This window comes from Pongo abelii, chromosome 5, assembly GCF_028885655.2.
Source record: "Pongo abelii isolate AG06213 chromosome 5, NHGRI_mPonAbe1-v2.0_pri, whole genome shotgun sequence".
Lineage (NCBI taxonomy): Eukaryota > Metazoa > Chordata > Mammalia > Primates > Hominidae > Pongo > Pongo abelii.
Window position 1 is genome coordinate 110,182,610 of NC_071990.2, and position 22,669 is coordinate 110,205,278.

At 38.0% G+C, this 22,669-nt stretch overlaps 1 protein-coding gene across 10 annotated transcripts in view; it reads left to right on the forward strand.

Annotated features, from left to right (window-relative positions):
- CEP57L1 (centrosomal protein 57 like 1) overlaps positions 1-22,669 on the forward strand; it is a 73,750-nt gene that overhangs the window by 226 nt on the left and 50,855 nt on the right. For 3 of the 10 annotated variants that reach the window (XM_054557976.2, XM_002817222.6, XM_054557978.2), the window contains exon 1: positions 74-242. The exons of 3 other annotated variants lie outside the window; for them this stretch is intronic. Coding sequence is in view for 2 of the 7 variants with exons in the window: in XM_063724934.1 (XP_063581004.1) it covers positions 4,925-4,960 (36 nt within the window). In the remaining 5 variants the exon portion in view is untranslated. Of the gene's footprint in view, positions 1-73; positions 243-268; positions 1,179-4,865; positions 4,961-10,751; positions 10,774-22,669 lie in introns of those variants that run through there. 4 more of the 10 variants (XM_063724934.1, XM_063724937.1, XM_063724935.1 and 1 more) reach the window with 3 other exon arrangements.

Here is a 22,669-nt window from a genome sequence, read left to right on the forward strand (position 1 = left end):
GAAATTGAGTCTGCATTTAAGATCACCCTAAAAGTAGTGACGGCCTCTTTATTATTCCAAACCCCAGATTTAAGTCGGTAGGACGTCTTCGCGTTGACTTGTGGGGAATGTAGTTTTGATGCTGCCGGCGCGTTTTGTTTGCGACAGAAACTACAACCCCCAGGGGCCACCGCGACGTTGCCTGTGGGTGCCCGCGAACCAACGGTTGGCGGTGGCAGGGGCTGACTGAGAGCGTCTGCTTGGTAAGCAGTGTAAGCTGGGTTGTCACCTTTCCTTGACAGAGTTTTTCCTTCCTCCATTTCCTCTGGGATTTTGGAGACAAAGCCATCTAGGGTGGCCTCCCTTAGTCCAAGGACTTTTTCCAGTGACTTGCGTGGGAAAGACTAGTCCAGCTGCCCAAGCGCGGGGTGTGGTGGGTGAGGCGAGGATTTGGGATCCTGATCCCAAGGGTCGCAGGGAGCGGCCTAAGTAAGGCCAAGAAGGAAGGATGCTGTGGAAACTGGAGCTTCGCACTGCAGCCTCTGCTTCCACCCTTTTCTGTGGGCACACGCGGGTAGATTTGGGATCTCTGCGCGTTTGCACCTTTGTTTGCCTTTGCTTAGGGATGTTCTGGGCTTTATTTGCTCAGTCAAATGAAATCCTAGGCAGGGCTTTGAAAGCAAGTTGTCAAATCCATCTCCTAAAAGAATCCCCAGTATTCCTAGATAGGAATTCTTGCAGGCTTTAAGGATACCGCATGAAAAAGAAAGCAAAACCGTAAAAGTCTCCAAAACTTAGTCGACTTTTTCAAGAGATTCAGTCATTTGCTTAAAATTAGTTTGCTTTTAAAAAGTTATTATTTGAGAAAAATCGAGGTTTGAACGGCCATCAGTGGACTGATAATCGGTGTAGATTTTAATTCTTTACATTGCAGAATTGCATTGCACTAAATTCTAAAAATTTCATCTTGCTAGGCACTGAGTATACAACAATGAAAAAGACAGTTTTACTAGTTAGAGGAACTAGTTGTTAGACATACAGTTACAGTAATATATGATATCACTGGGATGTCTAGAAGGAGATGACTTAGCCCAATCTTGGAAAGTCAGGGAAATCTTTATCCCAGGGGAAATGAAGACCAAAAGAACAGCATATGTTAAGGCCCAGAGTGAGAGATATGGTACTTTCAGGAAACGTCGGTAAGCCAAATAATGCATACTTGGCGGTGTGGGGTGGGAAGGGAAGGGTGCTTTTTGTGTATTGATGTACTTTGAAGCTACAAAGAGACAGGTATTGTGAATTCTTTACATCGTTTCTGTAAGTGAGCTATTTTTGAATAGATGCATAGTTCTGATGAATTGGTCTAATTTCAAAAGCCTTGTTACATTCTAACACTTCTAGTTTGAATCTGAATTTTAAAAAGGGAATAACTTATGAGTGTGATTGGAAAAGCAAAACAAAAACCATTCCATTTTCATCTCCTTTTTGGGATCTTCATCCTCTATCCAGCCCATAAAGGGTCGGGTAGTTTCTTAAGGCTGGGTGCCTTTTTATGCCGTAGTTAAATATGATCTCATGTATACCCATGGCTTCACCAACACCTATGACTCGCAAATGAATAGCTCCATTCAGCTTCACCTCTCAGCTTTCACAATATCTCTTGGATATTTCTTCTTGGATATCTCAAAAGCATCTCAAACTCAACATACCTAAAACCAAATGCATAGTTATCTCTTATGAATCTAATTCTTTTTCAGTGTTCCTTATTTAAGCAAAGGACTCTACTATCCATCTACTTGTGACAATTTGAGAGCTAAACATTATTCTTTATTTCTTCTTGCCCTTCATACTTCTATGGACAAATTATTATGAAGTTCTGCCAACCTTATCTCCCAAAATATCCTTCAAATATATTTTTCTCTCCACCTGTCTTCAAACTGCGATAATCTCTCAAGACCACTACAGTAGCAATTATTCACAATGGCCTTCCTCCATTAGTTCTCCATTGTAGCTGCCAGAATGATTTTTTGAAACTGCAGATCTGATCAGATTTTCTCTTGGTTAAAACTATTCAATGGTGTCCTACTACTGTTAAAGACAAAACTCCTTTATAAAGCCTGACATCATCTGGTACTCTTTCAGACTAACTTCATATACTGCTCTCCAGATCAGCCATACAGACCATTTTTCAGTCATTGGTTCTCATATTCCATTTCACCCATGCATTTTCTCAACAAATCTCTGTTGAGTCCCTTTTATATAACAGGACATTGAAGATACAGCATTGACCACAATATATAAAAAGTCCTACCGTCATAGAGCTTGCATTCTACTGAGGAGAGATAGTAAATAAATATGTAAAACACTTAGTAAATGAAATGACAAATACAGTGGAGAATAAAACAACTGGGAAGGGGAATGGGGAGTGCCAGGATGTGAGAGACAAGGTTCACTTTTAAATAAGGTGGTTAGAAAAGACCTAATCCAGAAGGGGACAATTGAGGAGATATGAAGTAGGGGAGGGAATAAACCATTTAGATGCCTGGGCTAATAGCATTCTAATGAAGAGAATTAGTGCAAAGGCCTTGGGCAGGAGCCTGAGTGCACATTTGAGAAATAGCAAGAAGGCTAGTGTGGCTGGAGCACAAAGAGTACAAAGAGGAGAATAACAGGTCTCAGAGAAGGGAAGTAATGGTAGGAGAACATGTAGGTGACTGAAAGGACTAACATTTTTAATTGGGTTGGGAAAGCATTGGAGAGTTTTGGGCAGATGAGGGCATGATCTGACTTTTTAAAAATGACTACTTTTCTCTCTCTCTCTCTCTCTCTTTCTCTCTCTCTCTCTCTCTCTGTCTAGATGGAGTTTTGCTCTTGTTGCCCAGGCTGGAGTGCAATAGCACAATCTTGGCTCACTGTAACCTCCACCTCCCAAGTTTAAGTGATTCTTCATCCTCGGCCTCCCAAGTAGCTGGGATTACAGGCATGCACCACCATACCTGGCTAATTTTGTATTTTTAGTAGAGACAGCGTTTCACCATGTTGGTCAGGCTGGTCTTGAATTCCTGACCTCAGGTGATCCACCCACTTCAGCCTCGCAAAGTGCTGGATTACAGGTGTGAGCCACCATGCCTGGCCTCTTTCTTTTTTCCTGAGACAGAGTCTCACTATGTCACCCAGGCTGGAGTGTAGTCATAGCTCACTGCATCCTTGAACTCCTGGGCTCAAGTAATCCTCCCACCTCAGTCTCCCAGGTAGTTGGGACTACAGGCACGTGCCAACAAAGCCCAGCTAATTTTGTGTTTTTTCCTTTTTTTTTTTTTTAACTGAAATTACATAAAAGTGGAGATAATTTTTGTCTTTTTGTAGAGACAGGGTCTCACTGTGTTGTCCAGGCTGGTCTTGAACTCCTCAAGTGATTGCCTCAAGTGATCCTCCTGCCTCAGCCTCCCAAAGTGCTGGGATTAGAGGCATAAGCCACCGCAACTGGCCTGAAGTGAATATTGTTTTAAATTGTGTTGAGCATAGACCATAGGGAAGCAAGGGTGGAAGCAGAGAGACTGGTTAGGAAACTAAAGTAATAATCCATGTGAGAGAATCTGGATACATTTTGATAGTATAGCCAACAGATTTTGCTGACAGATTGTGTGAGAGTAAGAGTCAAAAATGGCTTCAAAGTTTCTAACCTGAGTAACTAGAATGGAGGAAGTGCCATTTACTGTTATGGGAAAGTCTGCAGATTTGTGAATGGGAGAGAGAGGAAAGGTTGGTATTTTAGCTTGGCCATGTTAAGTTTGAGATGCCTCTACGAAATTCACATTGAGATGTGGAGGTAGAGGAGGCAGTTGAATAAATGAGTCCAGAAGTGAGGAGAAAGATCTGGCAATAGATATAATTTTGGATTTTATAGTAGTGTTTTGATAGCAGTTGATATCACCAAAAGTGATATTCTATGGAGTTTGGGTGGATTTGGAGTTCTCTGCAAAGGTGACTGTGAAGGAGCAGCCAGTGAACAGACGAAAACCCACTGTTCAGTAGGTGTTCTAGAAGCAAAATGAAGAAAGTAATTAAGGAGGAAGGAAAAATAAGTTATGTTAAATGTTGCTGTAGGTCAAATGAGATGAGGATTCATAATTGACCAGTACATTTAGCAACATGGAGGTCATTGAGATCTTGATAAGAAACTTTTGGTAGAGTAAAGGGTACAAAAGCCAGATGGGTACTTTTATTTATTTTTATTTTATTTATTTATTTATTTATTTTGAGAAGGAGTTTTTGCTCTTGTCGCCCAGGCTGGAGTGCAGTGGCGCTATCTCGGCTCACCGCAAACTCTCCCTCCCAGGTTCAAGTGATTCTCCTGCCTCAGCCTCCTGAGTAGCTGGGACTACAGACACCCGCCACCGTGCCTGGCTAATTTTTGTATTTTTAGTACAGACAGGGTTTCACCATGTTGGGCAGAACGGTCTTGATCTCTTGACCTCGTGATCCGCCCGCCTCGGCCTCCCAAAGTGCTGGGATTACAGGTGTGAGCCACTGCGCCCAACAATGGGTACTTTTATTTAGTAGAGTATGGGAGACTGTGAGTATGGATGCAGCACTCTTTTACTGTGTTCTTTGTCCAGATTGTTCTAGCCTGTCTTTGACTCCTCTTCCTGCAGGTCTTTGCTCAAATAATCATTTTCTCAGAGGTGTCCCTGATCTAATTAAATACTCTTCTTGTAAATAGACCTATTGCACCGTAAACCTTGAGTTGCTCTTATGTTACAAATTAGTTTTGCAGTTGTGCTGTGATTTGATTAAAGTGTGTTTATTTCAGTAGAGTTTAAGCACACAAGAGGAACTACTGTGCTTGTTTTTGTTGATCATCTTATCTCTACCTCTGAGTACAGTGCCTGGTACCTAGTACAAACTTAATAAATGTGTGACGCAAGAATAAAGGAATGAATGAATGGAAGAATGGTATAATGCCACAGAACTTTCAAAGGTATGGCATATTTATCTATCATTTACAAAAACACAAAGTAATTAATGGATGGACGAGGGTACATTATAATAAAAACATTTTAGAAAGTTCGTTGTAAAAAAAACAAAGCTGGGCACAGTGGCTTATGCCTATAATCCTAGCACTTTGGGAGACTGAGGCAGGCCGATCACTTGAGATCAGGAGTTTGAGACCAGCTCGGCCAACATGGTGAAACCCCGTCTCTACTGAAAATACAAAAATTAGCCAGGCATGGTGGTGGGCGCCTGTAATTCCAGCTACTCGGGAGGCTGAGGCAAGAGAATCACTTGAACCCAGGAGGCAGAGGTTGCAGTGAGCTGAGATTGTTCCACTGCACTCTAGCCTGGGTGACAGAGTGAGATTGTCTCAAAAAAAAAAAAAAAAAAAAAAAGAAGAAAGAAAAAAAGTTTACCGAATCTGTAGCTTAGGAAATGTAATTACTGGTCACATAAAATTTTATTAAATGTGATACAGTTTCACATTGTTTAATTCAGAGTTCTTATATTCATAATGTCTGCCTTTTGGCTGGCCATGGTGGCTCACACCTGTAATCCCAGACTTTGGGAGGCTGAGGGAGGCAGATCACCTGAGGTCAGAAGTTCGAGACCATCCTGGCCAACATGGTGAAACTCCATCTCTAAATTAGCCGGGCATGATGGTGCACACCTCTAGTCCCAACTACTCAGGAGGCTGAGGCAGGAGAATCACCTGAGCCCGGGAGGCGGAGGTTGCGGTGAGCCAAGATTGCACCACTGCACTCCAGTCTGGGCCACAGAGTATGACTCTATCTTAGGAAAAAAAAAAAAAAAAAAAAGTCTGCCTTTTTTGCTGCAACATATCAATAGATGTTATGGAATTTAGAAGAACTTCTTTAGATCAGTAAATTTTTACAGTTACATTTTGGAAGAGTAATTAATTAGGGAACTGGTATTGAGAGGTTTTGCTAACTTTGGTCATGGACCATGGAATCATGCAGTATGTTGCCTTTTAGACTGGCTCCTTTACTTAGCAATGTGCATTTATAGTTATTTTATGTCTTTATATGTATGGCTTGAGAGCTCATTTGTTTTTATCACTGAAAAATAATCCATTGTATGGATATATCACAGTTTGCTTATTCACCTTTTGAAGGACATCTTAGTTGCTTCCAGTTTTTATCAATTATGAATAAAGTGTCCTAAAAATTTATGTGCAGGCTTTTTCTGGGCATAAGTTTTTAACTCGTTTAGGAATATGATTGCTGGATCTCAGGTGACCCTATGTTTAGCTTTGTAAGAAACTCGCAGCTTTTTTTCTTTTTTTTTTGAGACGGAGTCTTGCTCTTTTGCCCAGGCTGGACTGCAGTGGCGCTATCTCGGCTCACTGCAAGCTCCACTCCTGGGTTCACGCCATTCTCCTGCCCCAGCCTCCTGAGTAGCTGGGATTACAGGTGCCCGCCACCGCGCCCGGCTAATTTTTTGTGTTTTTAGTAGAGACAGGGTTTCACCATGTTAGCCAAGATGGTCTTGATCTCCTGATCTCGTGATCCGCCCGCCTCGGCCTCCCAAAGTGCTGGGATTACAGGCGTGAGCCACCGCGCCCAGCCACACAGCTGTTTTTCAAAGCAGCGCCCAGCCACACAGCTGTTTTTCAAAGCAGCAGTACCATTTTCTATTTCCCACCAATGAATGAGAGTTCCTGTTGCGCCCCACCTTTGCCAGGATTTGGTGGTATCAGTGTTTTGGACTTTAGCTGTTCTAATAGGTATGTAATGATATCTCATTATTGTTTTAATTGGTGATTCCCCAATGACATATGTTGAGCATCTTTTCATACGCCTATTGCTGCCTGTGTATCATGTTTGGTGAGGTGTCTTTTCAGATCTTTTGTCCATTTTAAAATTATTATTACTGTTGAGTGTTTTTGTTTTTTAGAGGCAGGGTCTCGCTACGTCACCCAGGTTGGAGTGCAGTGGTACTTTCATAGATCACTGTAACCTCAAACCCCTTGGCTCAAGCAGTCCTGCCTCAGCCTCCGAAGTAGCTAGAACTACAGGCATGCACCTCCATGCCCAGCTTACTATTGAGTTTTAAGAGTGCTTTGTATATTTTGGACACACAAGTCCTATATCAGACCTGCATTTTGCAAATATTTCCTCCAAGTCTGTGGCTTGTCTTTTCATTCTCTTAATAATGTCTTTTGCAACGCAGAAATTTTTAATTTTAGTGAAGTCAGCTTTCATGTATCATGCTTTTGGTGTTGTAGCTAAAAAGTCATTGCCATACCCAGGGTCATTTAGATTTTCTCCTGTCTTCCAGAACTTTTATAGCTTTGTGTTTTGCATATAGGTTTATGATCCATTTTTTAGTTTTTTTTTTTTTTGTAAAAGGTATAAGGTCTGTGCCTAGATTTATATTTTTATTAATAAAGTTTCTGCTGGTTCTGAAATTATTATTTTGATCAATAATATTAAAAGGTGAAAAACTTTTTTAAAAGACCATTATACTGAGTCTGTACAACTATATTGGTGCCATTCTTCAAAACTGTTCCTTGAGAGAGACACCTGAAGTCAGCCTAAAGATGAGGCCAGGGAGAACTTTATCTGGAACGTATCAGGAAACCAGACTAACAGTTTCATTTTAGTTATCTGTTGTCAGCATGTGCAGTTTGCTGAGTGCTGTAAGTGAAAATTGTTAGGAAGACTTTCTACAATTAAGAATATTATTCTCCAATTGAATTACCTTGTTGCTTGTCTACATTGCTGGTTTTTGTTTTTGTTTTTTGCTACTTTTTTGCCTAGTCTTAAAAGGTTGCAAAAATCAACCTGTGATTTTTCCACAATAGTTTGACACTTCTCTACAATGAAACACTGAAGCCATGTAAACTTAAAATATCTCTTTCTATGATAACTGACTTCAACTTAAGTTTTTAAAGGAAATTATACTAATTATTTACTATATAGTAGCATAAGCAGTTTTGCCTCTAAATGCTTTCTTAGTTTTTCTTTTGGCTGTTTGAAAAATGTCTTGTCAACCAAGTATTATATGTGTACTTTTATGTGTGGGGTGTATGTGTATTGCCCAAATGAATCATAAAGGCTCTTAAATTTGAATCTGTATATTTTATTTTTAAGTTTTCCTTAACAAGGTCGATTTGAATTCCTTAACAAGATTGATTTGAATGATATTCTTTTCAGCCCTTCAAAAAACGTATTTTCTGAAACACTGTCATACATACTATTCTCAGAATACCATCCCCCTTTTTTCTATGTTATTTTGGTTCCATCTTTCAGGAATAAATGAGTAAACCACTTAAATCAAGTTTACTCTTCAGTATTTTCTCCAGTTTTTCTGTTTTTGGTGTCTCCAAATTTACTGTAGTATGCTTTGAATGACTAAATCTCTAGTATTTCTGACATATATTAATGGATAGATTTTTAAAAACCAATAATTGCTGAATCTATATTCATTTTGCTCTTCTTGAAAGATTTGTGAGCCAACTCTAGCAATATACGCAACATACAATATGAATTTTATAAACCAGTCTCACTACTGACTTTATTCTTATTTTTCTACTTATTTTCCTTATCCACATTTTACATGAATATATACATATATAGGGGTAAGATATTAAAATTATATGTCATTTTTGAAAGCATTACATATTTCAAACAAAAAATAAGAGTAACAAAATAAATACCCTTTTAAACTACCCCTTGGAATGAACAAATGTTAACATTTTACCTAGTTTGCTTTAGTTTTTTTTTTTTTCAATGAAATAAAATATCACATAGGTTGTGAAAGTGCTCTTGGCACAGTCATATATTGTCTTTGTCTTTTAAAAAAAAGTTACATAGAAGATATCTTACTATCTGTAACTTACTTTCTGTTTTACTCAACAATATATTTTCAGAGCTTATCTGTGTTGCTAAATGTAGATCTTGTTTTTAAATTTTAGCTGGTGTATAGTGTTTCATTGTATGAATATGATACAACTTATTTATCCAGTCCCTATTAATGTGTATTTTTGGGTTTTTTTCTTTTTTTTTCTGTTGCAAGCAGTGCAGCAGTGAACATCATTATACATATGCCCAGATATGTGCCATTTTCTCTAGGGTTCACTCATAAATTCGGAGAAGTGGAATTGCTGAGTTATAGGATATACACAGGATCACATTTTTCAAGTTGTTCTCTAAAATGTTATGTTTTGCCAGTTTATACTCCCACTGGCAGTTCATGGGAATTTTCATTTCCCCACATCCTTGACAAAACTTAATATTGATAGGTGTGGTTTTTTTGTTTGTTTTTTGTTTGTTTGTTTTGTTTTGTGAGACAGAATCCCACTCTGTTGCCCACACCAGAGTGCAGTGGCACGATCACAGCCCACTGCAAGCCTCAACCTCCCGGGCTCAAGCAATCCTCCCACCTCTGCCCTACAAGTAGCTGGGAACACATGTGTGTGCCACCACACCCAGCTAATTAAAAAAATTTTTTTTTGTAGAAACAGGGTCTCACAGTATTGCCCAGGCTGATCTTGAACTCCTGGGCTCAAGCAGTCCTCCCACCTCAGCCTCCCAAAGTGCTAGGATTACAGACATGAGCCACTGCACTGGGTCCTGATAGGCTTCTTTTAAAATTTTTTTCAATCTAATGGGTGTAAAATAATTTCTGTATTGTTTGAATTTGCATTTTCCTGATCAATGAAGTGGAATGTTTTTGTCCTTTTAGCTATTCATGTTTTCTTGTCTTTTAACTTCCATCGTACCTTTTGTTCCTTTGTTAATTGAGCTTTGTGTTTTTCTTAATGATTTATAGGATAGAACTTGTTTCTGTATTTCAGATACTAATCTTTTATGTCATATATGTTTCTATTTTAAAGATAACATCAATGATGTTTTTGTTATACAGAAATTTTAATTTTTATATAGTATTTTATCATTTTTTCTTTTTTATTTGTAAATTGTCTTAAGAAATCTCTTCTTACCCAAAGTCTGAAACATACTCTATATTTTCTTCTAAAACAAAGGTTTGTTGTTCACATATAGATGTTCAGTCTAGCTGGAATTTATTTTTGTGTTTGGCATGGAGTAGAGATATATGTTTATATTTTACACTGTGGATAGCACTGTATAGTGAATATTGGCATAGTGAATATTGAATAACCAATCCTTTCTCCATGGAAATGCCCTCTTTTTCATATACCAAATTCCCACATATGTAAAAGTTTGTTTACTCTCTTTTCTTTTGTATCAGTCCCTTTTGTCTCACCTCAGGCCTATACCACTATTTTAGTGACTAAAGTACCATAATCAATCTTAATAACTGGAAAAACAGTCCCATCTTTTTGTTCTTTTTCACAATGCCCTTACAAATTTTTATTTGCCATTATCCCTATGATTCATATAGTTTCTGATGCTATTGTGCAAATATATGTTTTGAAATTACATTTTCTAGATAGATTATCTAGATCAGGGATCCCCAACCCTCGGGCCATGGACTGGTACTGGTTTGTGGCCTGTTAGGAACTAGACCACACAGCAGGGGGTGAGCAACAGGTGAGCAAGCAAAGCTTCATCTATATTTACAGCTGCTCCCCATTGCTTGCATTACCCCCAGAGCTCCGCCTCCTGTCAGATCAGCAGTAGCATTCTCACAGGATCACAAACCCTCTTGGAAACTGTGCATGTGAGAGATCTAGGTTGCACACTCCTTATGAGAATCTAAAGCCTAATGATCTGTCACTGTCTCTCATCACCCCCAGATGGGACTGTCTAGTTGCAAAAACAAGCTCAGGGATCCCACTGATTCTACTTTACAGTGAGTTGTATAATTATTTCATTATGTATTACAATGTAATAGTAATCGAAATAAAGTTCACAATAAATGCGATGGGCTTGAATCATCCTGAAACCATCCCATCCCCACCCCTAACCCAGGTCCATGGAAAAATCGTCTTTCATGAAACTGGTCCCTGGTACCAAAAAGATTGGGGACCGCTGATCTAGATTATCGTGGGTTGTTCTATATAGAAAATCATATTTCCTACAGATAACAGTTTTTACACTCTTACACATCTTATTTTCTTTTTCTGTTTGTCCCTTTGTCAGGATCTCCAATTCATTATTAAATAATACTACTGATAGTGGGTATCCTTGTTGTCAGTTAGTGTTTTTAGTGTCAGAGGTGGACTTTTCTCTTGAAACTCAATACTTTTCATTTATTTTAATTAGTATTCAATTTATTAAAGTTGTAATTTTTTATATGCAGTTTTCCCTAAGACTTTGAGTTTAACTTACAAGTTGTACTACATCTATCTTAAGTATAGTAGTTTTTGCAAGGAAATAAGGACTTTGGCTTTTTTAAAATTAATGTTCAAGACCAGGCATGATAGCTCGTGCCTGTAATCCCAGCACTTTGGGAGGCTGAGGCTGGCGGATCACTTGAGGTCAGGAGTTCAAGACCAGCCTAGCCAACATGGTGAAACCCCCCTGTCTCTACTAAAAATACAAAAAAAGAAAATTAGCATGGCATGGTGGTGCACACCTGTAATCCCAGCTACTCAGGAGGCTGAGGCAGGAAAATTTCTTGAACTCAGGAGGTAAAAGTTGCAGTGAGCTGAAATCACGCCACTTCACTCCAACTTAGGCGACAGAGTAAGACTCTATCTCAAAAAACTAACGAAATAAAATTAATGTTTGGTTAACTTGTAAGTATAAAAGATAAAATTCTCCTTAAATATGTAATAGTATTTACAAACAAATTTCTTTCACGTTTCAGACTACAATTTTCAATTTAATCTATCATTTTATCAGATACTTAAGCAATTATCAAAACAGACCTTCAATTCTAATAAGCAGTATCTTCCTAAGTAAGCAACTTTTGTGAACCTAATAAATTAGACTTATATTTTTAAATAAATCTGATTTTCTTAATCATTTCAAACATTTAAAAAATCCAACCATGATTCACCAATTCTGGCTTGAATTTTCTCTCTGTTTTTAGCATCTGGGCATTTCCCCTTTTTCTTTTGAGCTTGGCTATATATTTTTTTTAAGTTATATATCATCTAATATTTTTGTGTGTAGGTTAGAGGAGAGATTTCTCTTTCATAGTAATCAGAACTTTTTATATTTTCCTTCTTTTATTACATATAATTTTATAAGTTGCTTAATAGTCTTTCTAAAGCCTTAAAAACACATGTTTCAGATACCTGTTAAATAATGCAAATTATGGATTCTTTTTATTTTTAAAAATCTAGACTTAATGGTTGTCTAAATAAGAGCATTAAGGTATTCATAAGAGAATTCACAGAGAAGACAAAACTTAATTGTTACCCCAGGTTTAGAACTCAAGAATTTGGCAAAAGCTTCAGTAAAAGTTCATATTTGTGGCTGGGCATGGTGGCTCACGCCTGTAATCCCAGCACTTTGGGAGGTCAAGATAGGTGGATCACCTGAGGTCAGGAGTTCGAGACCAGTTTGGCCAACATGGTGAAACCCCGTCTCTAATAAAAATCCAAAAATTAGCTGGGCATGGTGGCACATGCCTGTAATCCCAGCTACTTGGGAGGCTGAGGCAGGAGAATCACTTGAACCTGGGAGATGCAGGTTGTAGTGAGACGAGATCGTGCCATTGCACTGCAGCTTGGGCGACACAGAGAGACTCTGTATCAAAAAAAAAAAGAAAAGAAAAAATAAGTTCATATTTGTAAGTACAACTCTCTTTTAATAGAATTTTAGAAATGGATGAAAACTTCAAAATTAAGTTATTCATTTTATTTAATTCATAAATATATAAAGTTATGGAGAAGTTAAGCTATTAATTAGGACAAGATCCCAGAACTAGTTAGAAACTAGTGTTGTCCACACCAGTGAATCTGAATGTAATGCCCCACCAGTAAGCAGTAGTGCTTTGGAGGAGTCTCTGACACCAAAGCTTATAAGGACTACAATATTTAATGTTCTACATTTTTCTCTTTTTTTTTTTTTTTTTTTTGAGACAGAGTTTCACTCTCGTCACCCAGGCTGGAGTGCAGTGGCGCGATCTCAGCTCACTGCAACCTCTGCCTCCAGGGTTCAAGTGATTCTCCTGCCTCATCTGCCACCACGCCCTGCTGATTTTGTATTTTTAGCAGAGACAGGGTTTCACTATTTTGGCCAGGCTGGTCTCGAACTCCTGAACTCCAGTGATCCACCTGTCTCGGCCTCCCAAAGTGCTGGGATTACAGGCATGAGACACCACAGCCATCCCCATTTTTCTTATTTTGTTTGACTTAATTGCATTTTCCTGCATTCCTCTGTTCAAAAGGGTAGATGATACCTGTGAGACCTTGTGCTGTGATTTTTTTGGTCGTTATTAATTTAGAAAATACGAGAGACAAATTCTATTTCTTGTTTCAAAATAAATTCATGCAAATTGTTTGAATTCTGTTACTCAGTTTTACCATCTCATTTATGAGCCCTCCTTATTTCTTGAATTAAAAAAGGCGAAAGATTTATATGCTCTGAAGAGAAACCACAGTATTGTTTCATGAATTATATTAACAAGATGTTATAGCATCTACTGAATGATTTGGCTATATCATGATTCTGTTAAGTACTTTTGAAGGTACATTAACTTCGCAATTTTTATGTGCCATTCCATCAGATGTAGCAGACTGATTATTTACTAATCAAGCGAGCTTAAATACACAAATGCTAGAATTCGTAACTCATTTTTAATAGGAGAGTCTCTTTCTCTTCCTTTACTCTCCTACACTAGAAATAAAAATTTCTAACAAGGATGTTGTGGACAATTTGCTCTTTGTTATTTCTATTATCAGTTGTTGTTTCTTGTTATCAATTACATGTCTCATAATATCTCAATAGTAGTCTCCTGTGTAGAGCTGCTTTGATGATTATGTATATAAACATTATAGACATTACCTGAAGTCTGTTCTGTGGAATGCTGATCTCTTAAGAGTATTCACCAGAATGCTAATCTCTTAAGAGTATTCACCAAAAAGGTTTCTGTTGTACATAAATTTGGAAAATGCATGCTTCATCTTCATTTTGGAAATTTACAATGATAGTAGCATATTAAAGATACTGACAAGACTTGCAGGTAAAGAAGGCTAATTTTGTTTTACCAATTTCCTGAAAGTTATTTGCCAGGAGATACCTTTAATTTAGGGAGTAACTTCAATTAACATCCTATGAAACCAGGGTTCCATAGAGCAAGTCTTGGTAAATACTGTTTAAAAGTATGAATCTTTACTGGGTTGTAGATCTATAACATTTAAATATTAGAATTAAAAGTATATATATATTTTTTATTATACTTTAAGTTCTGGGATACATGTGCAGAACATGCAGGTTTGTTACATAGGTATACACATGCCATGCTGGTTTGCTGCACCCATCAACCCATCATCTACATTAGGTATTTCTCCTAATGGTATCCCTCCCCTAGCACCAAACCCCCCGACAGGCCCGGGTGAGTGATGTTCCCCTCCCTGTGTCCATGCATTCTCATCGTTCAACTCCCACTTATGAGTGAGAACATGTGGTGTTTGGTTTTCTGTTCTTGCATTAGTTTGCTGAGAATGATGGTTTCCAGCATCATCCATGTCCCTGTAAAGGACATGAACTCATTCTTTTTTATGGCTGCATAGTATTCCATGGTGTATATGTACCACATTTTCCTTATCTAGTCTGTCATTGATGGGCATTTGGGTTGGTTCGAAGTCTTTGTTATTGTGAACAGTGCCGCAATAAACATACGTGTGCATGTGTCTTTATAGTAGAATGATTTATAATCCTTTGGGTGTATACCCAGTAATGGGATCACTGGGTCAAATGGTATTTCTAGTTCCAGATCCTTGAGGAATCACCACACTGTCTTCCACAATGGTTGAACTAATTTACACTCCCACCAACAGAGTAGAAGCGTTTATATTTCTCCACATCCTCTCCAGCATCTGTTGTTTCCTGACTTTTTAAATGATCGTCATTCTAACTGGCATGAGATGGTATCTCATTGTGGTTTTGATTTGCATTTCTCTAATGACCAGTGATGATGAGCTTTTTTTCATATGTTTGTTGGCTACATAAATGTCTTCTTTTGAGAAGTGTCTGTTCATATCCTTCACCCACTTTTTGACACGGTTGTTTGATTTTTTCTTGTAAATCTGTTTAAGTTCTTTGTAGATGGATAGTCAGATGGATAGACTGCAAAAATTTTCTCCCATTCTGTAGGTTGCCTGTTCACTCTGATTATAGTTTCTTTTGCTATGCAGAAGCTCTTTAGTTTAATCAGATCCAATTCGTCAATTTTTGGCTTTTGTTGCTGTTGCTTTTGGTGTTTTAGTCATGAAGTCTTTGCCCATGCCAATGTCCTGAATCGTATTGCCTAGGTTTTCTTCTAGGGTTTTTATGATTTTAGGTCTTACGTTTAAGTCTTTAATCCATCTTGAGTTAATTTTTGTATAAGGTGTAAGGAAGGGATCCAGTTTCAGCTCTCTGCATATGACTAGCCAGTTTTCCCAACACCATTTATTAAATAGGGAATCCTTTCCCCATTGCTTGTTTTTGTCAGCTTTGTCAAAGATCAGATGGTTGTAGATGTGTGGTGTTATTTCTGAGGCCTCTGTTCTGTTCCATTGGTCTATATATCTGTTTTGATACCAGTACCATGCTGTTTTTGTTACTGTAGCCTTGTAGTATAGTTTGAAGTCAGGTAGCATGATGCCTCCAGCTTTGTTCTTTTTGCTTAGGATTGTCTTGGCTATGCAGGCTCTTTTTTGGTTCCATATGAAATTTAAAGTAGTTTTTTCCAATTCCATGAAGAAAGTCAATGGTAACTGTGATCAGGATAGCATTAAATCTATAAATTACCTCGGACAGTATGGCCATTTTGATGATATTGATTCTTCCTATCCATGAGCATGGAATGTTTTTCCATTTGTTTGTGTCCTTTCTTATTTCCTTGAGCGGTGGTTTGTAGTTCTCCTTGAAGAGGTCCTTTACATCCCTTGTAAGTTGTATTCCTAGGTATTTTTTTCTCTTTGTAGCGACTGTGAATGGGAGTTCACTCACGATTTGGCTCTCTGTTATTGGTTTATAAGAATGCTTGTGATTTTTGCACATTGATTTTGTATCCTGAGACTTTGCTGAAGTTGCTTATCAGCTTAAGGAGATTTTGGGCTGAGACGATGGGGTTTTCTAAATATACAATCATGTTATCTGCAAACAGAGACAATTTAGCTTCCTCTTTTCCTACTTGAATACCTTTTATTTCTTTCTTTTGGCTGATTGCCCTGGCCAGAACTTCCAATACTATGTTGGATAGGAGTGGTGAGAGAGGGCATCCTTGTCTTCTGCCGGTTTTCAAAGGGAATGCTTCCAGTTTTTACCCATTCGGTGTGGTATTGCCTGTGGGTTTGTCATAAATAGCTCTTATTATTTTGAGATGCGTTCCATCAATACCTACTTTATTGAGAGTTTTTATCATGAAGGGCTGTCGAATTTTGTCAAAGGCCTTTTCTGCATCTATTGAGATAATCATGTGTTTTTTTGTCATTGGTTCTGTTTATGCGATGGATTACATTTATTGATTTGTGTATGTTGAACCAGCCTTGCATCCCAGGGATGAAGCCAGCTTGATTGTGGTGGATAAGCTTTTAGATGTGCTGCTGGATTCGGCTTGCCAACATTTGATTGAGGATTTTCGCATCAATGTTCATCAGGGATATTGGCCTGAGATTTTCTTTTTTTGTTGTGTCTCTGCCAGGTTTTGGTATCAGGATGATGCTGGCCTCATAAATGAGTTAGGGAGGAGTCCCTCTTTTTCTGTTGTTTGGAATAGTTTCAGAAGGAATGGTACCAGCCCCTCTTTGTACCTCTGGTAGAATTTGGCTGTGAATCTCTCTGGTCCTGGGCTTTTTTTGGTGGGTAGGCTATTAATTGCTGCCTCAATTTCAGAGCCTGTTATTGGTCTATTCTGGGATTCGACTTCTTCCTGGTTTAGTCTTGGGAGGGTGTATGTGTCCAGGAATTTATCCATTTCTTCCAGATTTTCTAGTTTATTTGCGTAGAGGTGTTTATAGTGTTCTGTGATGGTAGTTTGTATTTCTGTGGGATTGGTGGTAATATCCCATTTACCATTTTTTATTGTGTCTATTTGATTCTTCTCTCTTTTCTCCTTTATTTGTGTATCTATTTTGTTGATCTTTTCAAAAAACCAGCATCTGGATTCATTGATTTTTTTGAAGGGTTTTTTCTGTCTCTATCTTCCTCAGTTCTGCTCTGATCTTAGTTATTTCTTGTCTTCTGCTAGCTTTTGAATTTGTTTGCTGTGGCTTCTCTAGTTCTTTTAATTGTGATGTTAGGTGTCGAATTTCGATCTTTCCTGCTTTCTCTTGTGGGCATTTAGTGCTATACATTTCCCCCTACACACTCCTTTAAATATGTAGCAGAGATTCTGGTATGTTGTATCTTTGTTCTCACTGGTTTCAAAGAACATCTTTATTTCTGGCAGAAATATTTATTTACCCAGTAGTCATTCAGGAGCAGGTTGTTCAGTTTCCATGTAGTTGTGCAGTTCTGAGTAGGTTTCTTCATCCTGAGTTCTGATTTGATTGCACTGTGGTCTGAGAGACTGTTATGATTTGTGTTCTTTGGCATTTGCTGAGGAGTGTTTTACTTCCAATTATGTGGTCAGTTTTAGAATAAGTGTGATGTGGTGCTGAGAAGAATGTATATTCTGTTGATTTGGGGTGGAGAGTTCGTAGATGTCTATTAGGTCCGCTTGGTCCAGAACTGAGTTCAAGTCCTGAATATCCTTGTTAATTGTCTATCCCGTTGATCGGTCTAATATTGAAGGTGGGGTGTTAAAGTCTCCCACTGTTATTGTGTGGAAGTCTAAGTCTCTTTGTAGGTCTCTAAGAACTTGCTTTATGAATCTGGGTGCTCCTGTATTGGGGGCATATGTATTTACGTGTTTTTATTTCTTTAAGCCAATTTATCTTCATAATTTTCTTTTTTTTTAATTATTATTATACTTTAAGTTTTAGGGTACATGTGCACAATGTGCAGGTTAGTTACATATGTATACATGTGCCATGCTGGTGTGCTGCACCCATTAACTCGTCATTTAGCATTAGGTATATCTCCTAATGCTATCCCTCCCCGCTCCCCCCACCCCACAACAGTCCCCAGAGTGTGATGTTCCCCTTCCTGTGTCCATGTGTTCTCATTGTTCAGTTCCCACCTATGAGTGAGAACATGCGGTGTTTGGTTTTTTGTCCTTGCGATAGTTTACTGAGAATGATGATTTCCAATTTCATCCATGTCCCTACAAAGGACATGAACTCATCATTTTTTATGGCTGCATAGTATTCCATGGTGTATATGTGCCACATTTTCTTAATCCACTCTATCATTGTTGGACATTTGGGTTGGCTCCAAGTCTTTGCTATTGTGAATAGTGCCGCAATAAACACACGTGTGCATGTGTCTTTATAGCAGCATGATTTATAGTCCTTTGGGTATATACCCAGTAATGGGATGGCTGGGTCAAATGGTATTTCTAGTTCTAGATCCCTGAGGAATCACCACACTGACTTCCACAAGGGTTGAACTAGTTTACAGTCCCACCAACAGTGTAAAAGTGTTCCTATTTCTCCACATCCTCTCCAGCACCTGTTGTTTCCTGACTTTTTGATGATTGCCATTCTAACTGGTGTGAGATGGTATCTCATTGTGGTTTTGATTTGCATTTCTTTGATGGCCAGTGATGGTGAGCATTTTTTCATGTGTTTTTTGGCTGCATAAATGTCTTCTTTTGAGAAGTGTCTGTTCATGTCCTTTGCCCACTTTTTGATGGGGTTGTTTGTTTTTTTCTTGTAAATTTGTTTGAGTTCTTTGTAGATTCTGGATATTAGCCCTTTGTCAGATGAGTAGGTTGCGAAAATTTTCTCCCATTTTGTAGGTTGCCTGTTCACTCTGATGGTAGTTTCTTTTGCTGTGCAGAAGCGCTTTAGTTTAATTAGATCCCATTTGTCAATTTTGGCTTCTGTTGCCATTGCTTTTGGTGTTTTAGACATGAAGTCCTTGCCCATGCCTATGTCCTGAATGGTAATGCCTAGGTTTTCTTCTAGGGTTTTTATGGTTTTAGGTCTAACATTTAAGTCTTTAATCCATCTTGAATTAATTTTTGTATAAGGTATAAGGAAGGGATCCAGTTTCAGCTTTCTACATATGGCTAGCCAGTTTTCACAGCACCGTTTATTAAATAGGGAATCCTTTCCCCATTGCTTGTTTTTTTCAGGTTTGTCAAAGATCAGATAGTTGTAGATATGTGGCGTTATTTCTGACGGCTCTGTTCTGTTCCATTGATCTATATCTCTGTTTTGGTACCAGTACCATGCTGTTTTGCTTACTGTAGCCTTGTAGTATAGTTTGAAGTCAGGTAGTGTGATGCCTCCAGCTTTGTTCTTTTGGCTTAAGATTGACTTGGTGATGCGGGCTCTTTTTTGGTTCCATATGAACTTTCAAGTAGTTCTTTCCAATTCTGTGAAGAAAGTCATTGGTAGCTTGATGAGGATGGCATTGAATCTATAAATTACCTTGGACAGTATGGCCATTTTCACGATATTGATTCTTCCTACCCATGAGCATGGAATGTTCTTCCATTTGTTTGTATCCTCTTTTATTTCACTGAGCAGTGGTTTGTAGTTCTCCTTGAAGAGGTCCTTCACGTCCCTTGTAAGTTGGATTCCTAGATATTTTATTCTCTTTGAAGCAATTGTGAATGGGAGTTCACTCATGATTTGGCTCTCTGTTTGTCTGTTATTGGTGTATAAGAATGCTTGTGATTTTTGTACATTGATTTTGTATCCTGAGACTTTGCTGAAGTTGCTTATCAGCTTAAGGAGATTTTGGGCTGAGACAATGGGGTGTTCTAGATATACAATCATGTCATCTGCAAACAGGGGAATTTATAGCACTAAACGCCCACAAGAGAAAGCAGGAAAGATCCAAAATTGACACCCTAACATCACAATTAAAAGAACTAGAAAAGGAAGAACAAACACATTCAAAAGCTAGCAGAAGGCAAGAAATAACTAAAATCAGAGCAGAACTGAAGGAAATAGAGACACAAAAAACCCTTCAAAAAATTAATCAGTCCAGGAGCTGGTTTTTTGAAAGGATCAACAAAATTGATAGACTGCTAGCAAGACTAATAAAGAAAAAAAGAGAGAAGAATCAAATAGATGCAATAAAAAATGATAAAGGGGATATCACCACTGATCCCACAGAAATACAAACTACCATCAGAGAATACTACAAACACCTCTACACAAATAAACTAGAACATCTAGAAGAAATGGATAAATTCCTCGACACATACACCCTCCCAAGACTAAACCAGGAAGAAGTTGAATCTCTGAATAGACCAATAACAGGCTCTGAAATTGTGGCAATAATCAATAGCTTACCAACCAAAAAGAGTCCAGGACCAGATGGATTCACAGCCGAATTCTACCAGAGGTACAAGGAGGAACTGGTACCATTCCTTCTGAAACTATTCCAATCAATAGAAAAAGAGGGAATCCTCCCTAACTCATTTTATGAGGCCAGCATCATCCTGATACCAAAGCCGGGCATAGACACAACCAAAAAAGAGAATTGTAGACCAATATCCTTGATGAACATTGATGCAAAAATCCTCAATAAAATACTGGCAAACCGAATCCAGCAGCACATCAAAAAGCTTATCCACCATGATCAAGTGGGCTTCATCCCTGGGATGCAAGGCTGGTTCAATATATGCAAATCAATAAATATAATCCAGCATATAAACAGAACCAAAGACAAAAACCACATGATTATCTCAATAGATGCAGAAAAGGCCTGTGACAAAATTCAACAACTCTTCGTGCTAAAAACTCTCAGTAAAGTAGGTATTGATGGGACGTATCTCAAAATAATAAGAGCTATTTATGACACACCCACAGCCAATATCATACTGAATGGGCAAAAACTGGAAGCATTCCCTTTGAAAACTGGCACAAGACAGGGATGCCCTCTCTCACCACTCCTATTCAACATAGTGTTGGAAGTTCTGTCCAGGGCAATTAGGCAGGAGAAGGAAATAAAGGGTATTCAATTAGGAAAAGAGGAAGTCAAATTGTCCCTGTTTGTAGATGACATGATTGTATATCTATCTTCATAATTTTCTTTGTAACATGGATTGTCCCCTCTTCCCCTAACTTTTCCCCTCTTCCGGAGAAAAGCCCATGTCCTCCTCAGATCAAAATTTTTGTGTTCATTTACTCTTTTACCTCATTTTATTGAGCCCCTGTGAACACATCCGAGAAATACATGATGAATAAAATACAGTTCTCTCTTGAAGATCTAATACACTGATTTGATGGGGGAGGGGAGCCACCTATACAGGATACCCCCTCACATCTTTACTCATCATGACTTTGCATTTACCTATTTAATAGCATCAGAAAAATGCTCTCAATATATATTTTTGTAAAGACTTCTTCATTAAATCTAAGATGTCAAAGATTATAAGTCACAGCATTATTTTATGTATCACAAAGAAAAAATGCTGCCAAATATAGTTTAAATGTGAATCTTGATTTTGGAGATGTTAAATGTGAAAAAATGTATGTATTAACATACAGTAGTAAATGTTTATTAAATATTAGATGTATTTTGTTTTATGTATTTCTATTACATTAATTGAATTTAGTTACCAAATGCTTATTAAATAACTGCCATGTTAAAAAGTCCAGTGTAATAGAATAATGAATAAGATGTTGTCCCTGCTCTTAAGGAAGTATAAAGGAAGGCAAATGGGTACAGACATTTCTAGAATAAAGCTGTTTGCCATATTTTAAAAATCCATTCATCTGTAATGGACACTTAGGTTGTTTGTATATATTTCTTGGCTGTTGTGAATAATGCTGCAGTGAACATAGGAGTGCAGACACCCCTTTCTGTACTTATTTTTTTTTTGCTTTGGGTATATACCCAGCAGTGGGATTGCTGGATTATATGGTAATGCTATTTTTCATTTTCTGAGGAACCTCTGTACTGTTTTCCAAAATAACTGTATCAATTTATAATACCACCTACAGTGTATAAGGGTTTCTTTTTCTCCACATCCTTGCCAACATTTGTTGTCATTCATCTTTTTGATAATCGCCAGTCTGACAGGTATGAGCTGATATCTCATTGTGGTTTTAATTTTCATTTCTTTGATGATTAGAGATGTTGAACATTTTAAAGTATATATATGTTGGCCATTTGTATGCCTTCTTTTGAGAAATGTCTGTTTAAGTCCTTTGCCCATTTTTAATAGGGTTGTTTTCTTGTTATTTCATAATTTGAGTTTTTTGTGTATTTTGGGTGTTAGCCCCTCATGTATATAGAAACAACAGAATACTCTTTAGCCTTTAAAAAAAAACAGAAAATTTCTTCATTTTCAACAACATGGATGAACCTAGAGGACATCATATTAAGGGAAATAAGCCAGGCACAGAGAAACAAATACTGTGTAATCTCACTTATATGTGGAATCTAGAAAAGTCAAAATCATAGAAGTAGAGAGTAGAATAGTGGTTACCAGAGGCAAGGGGCAAGGGATGGGAAGAGAGGTGGGAGAGTTGTAGGAAGTGTACAGGGAAAGGGAAGATGCCGATCAACGGGGTACAAAG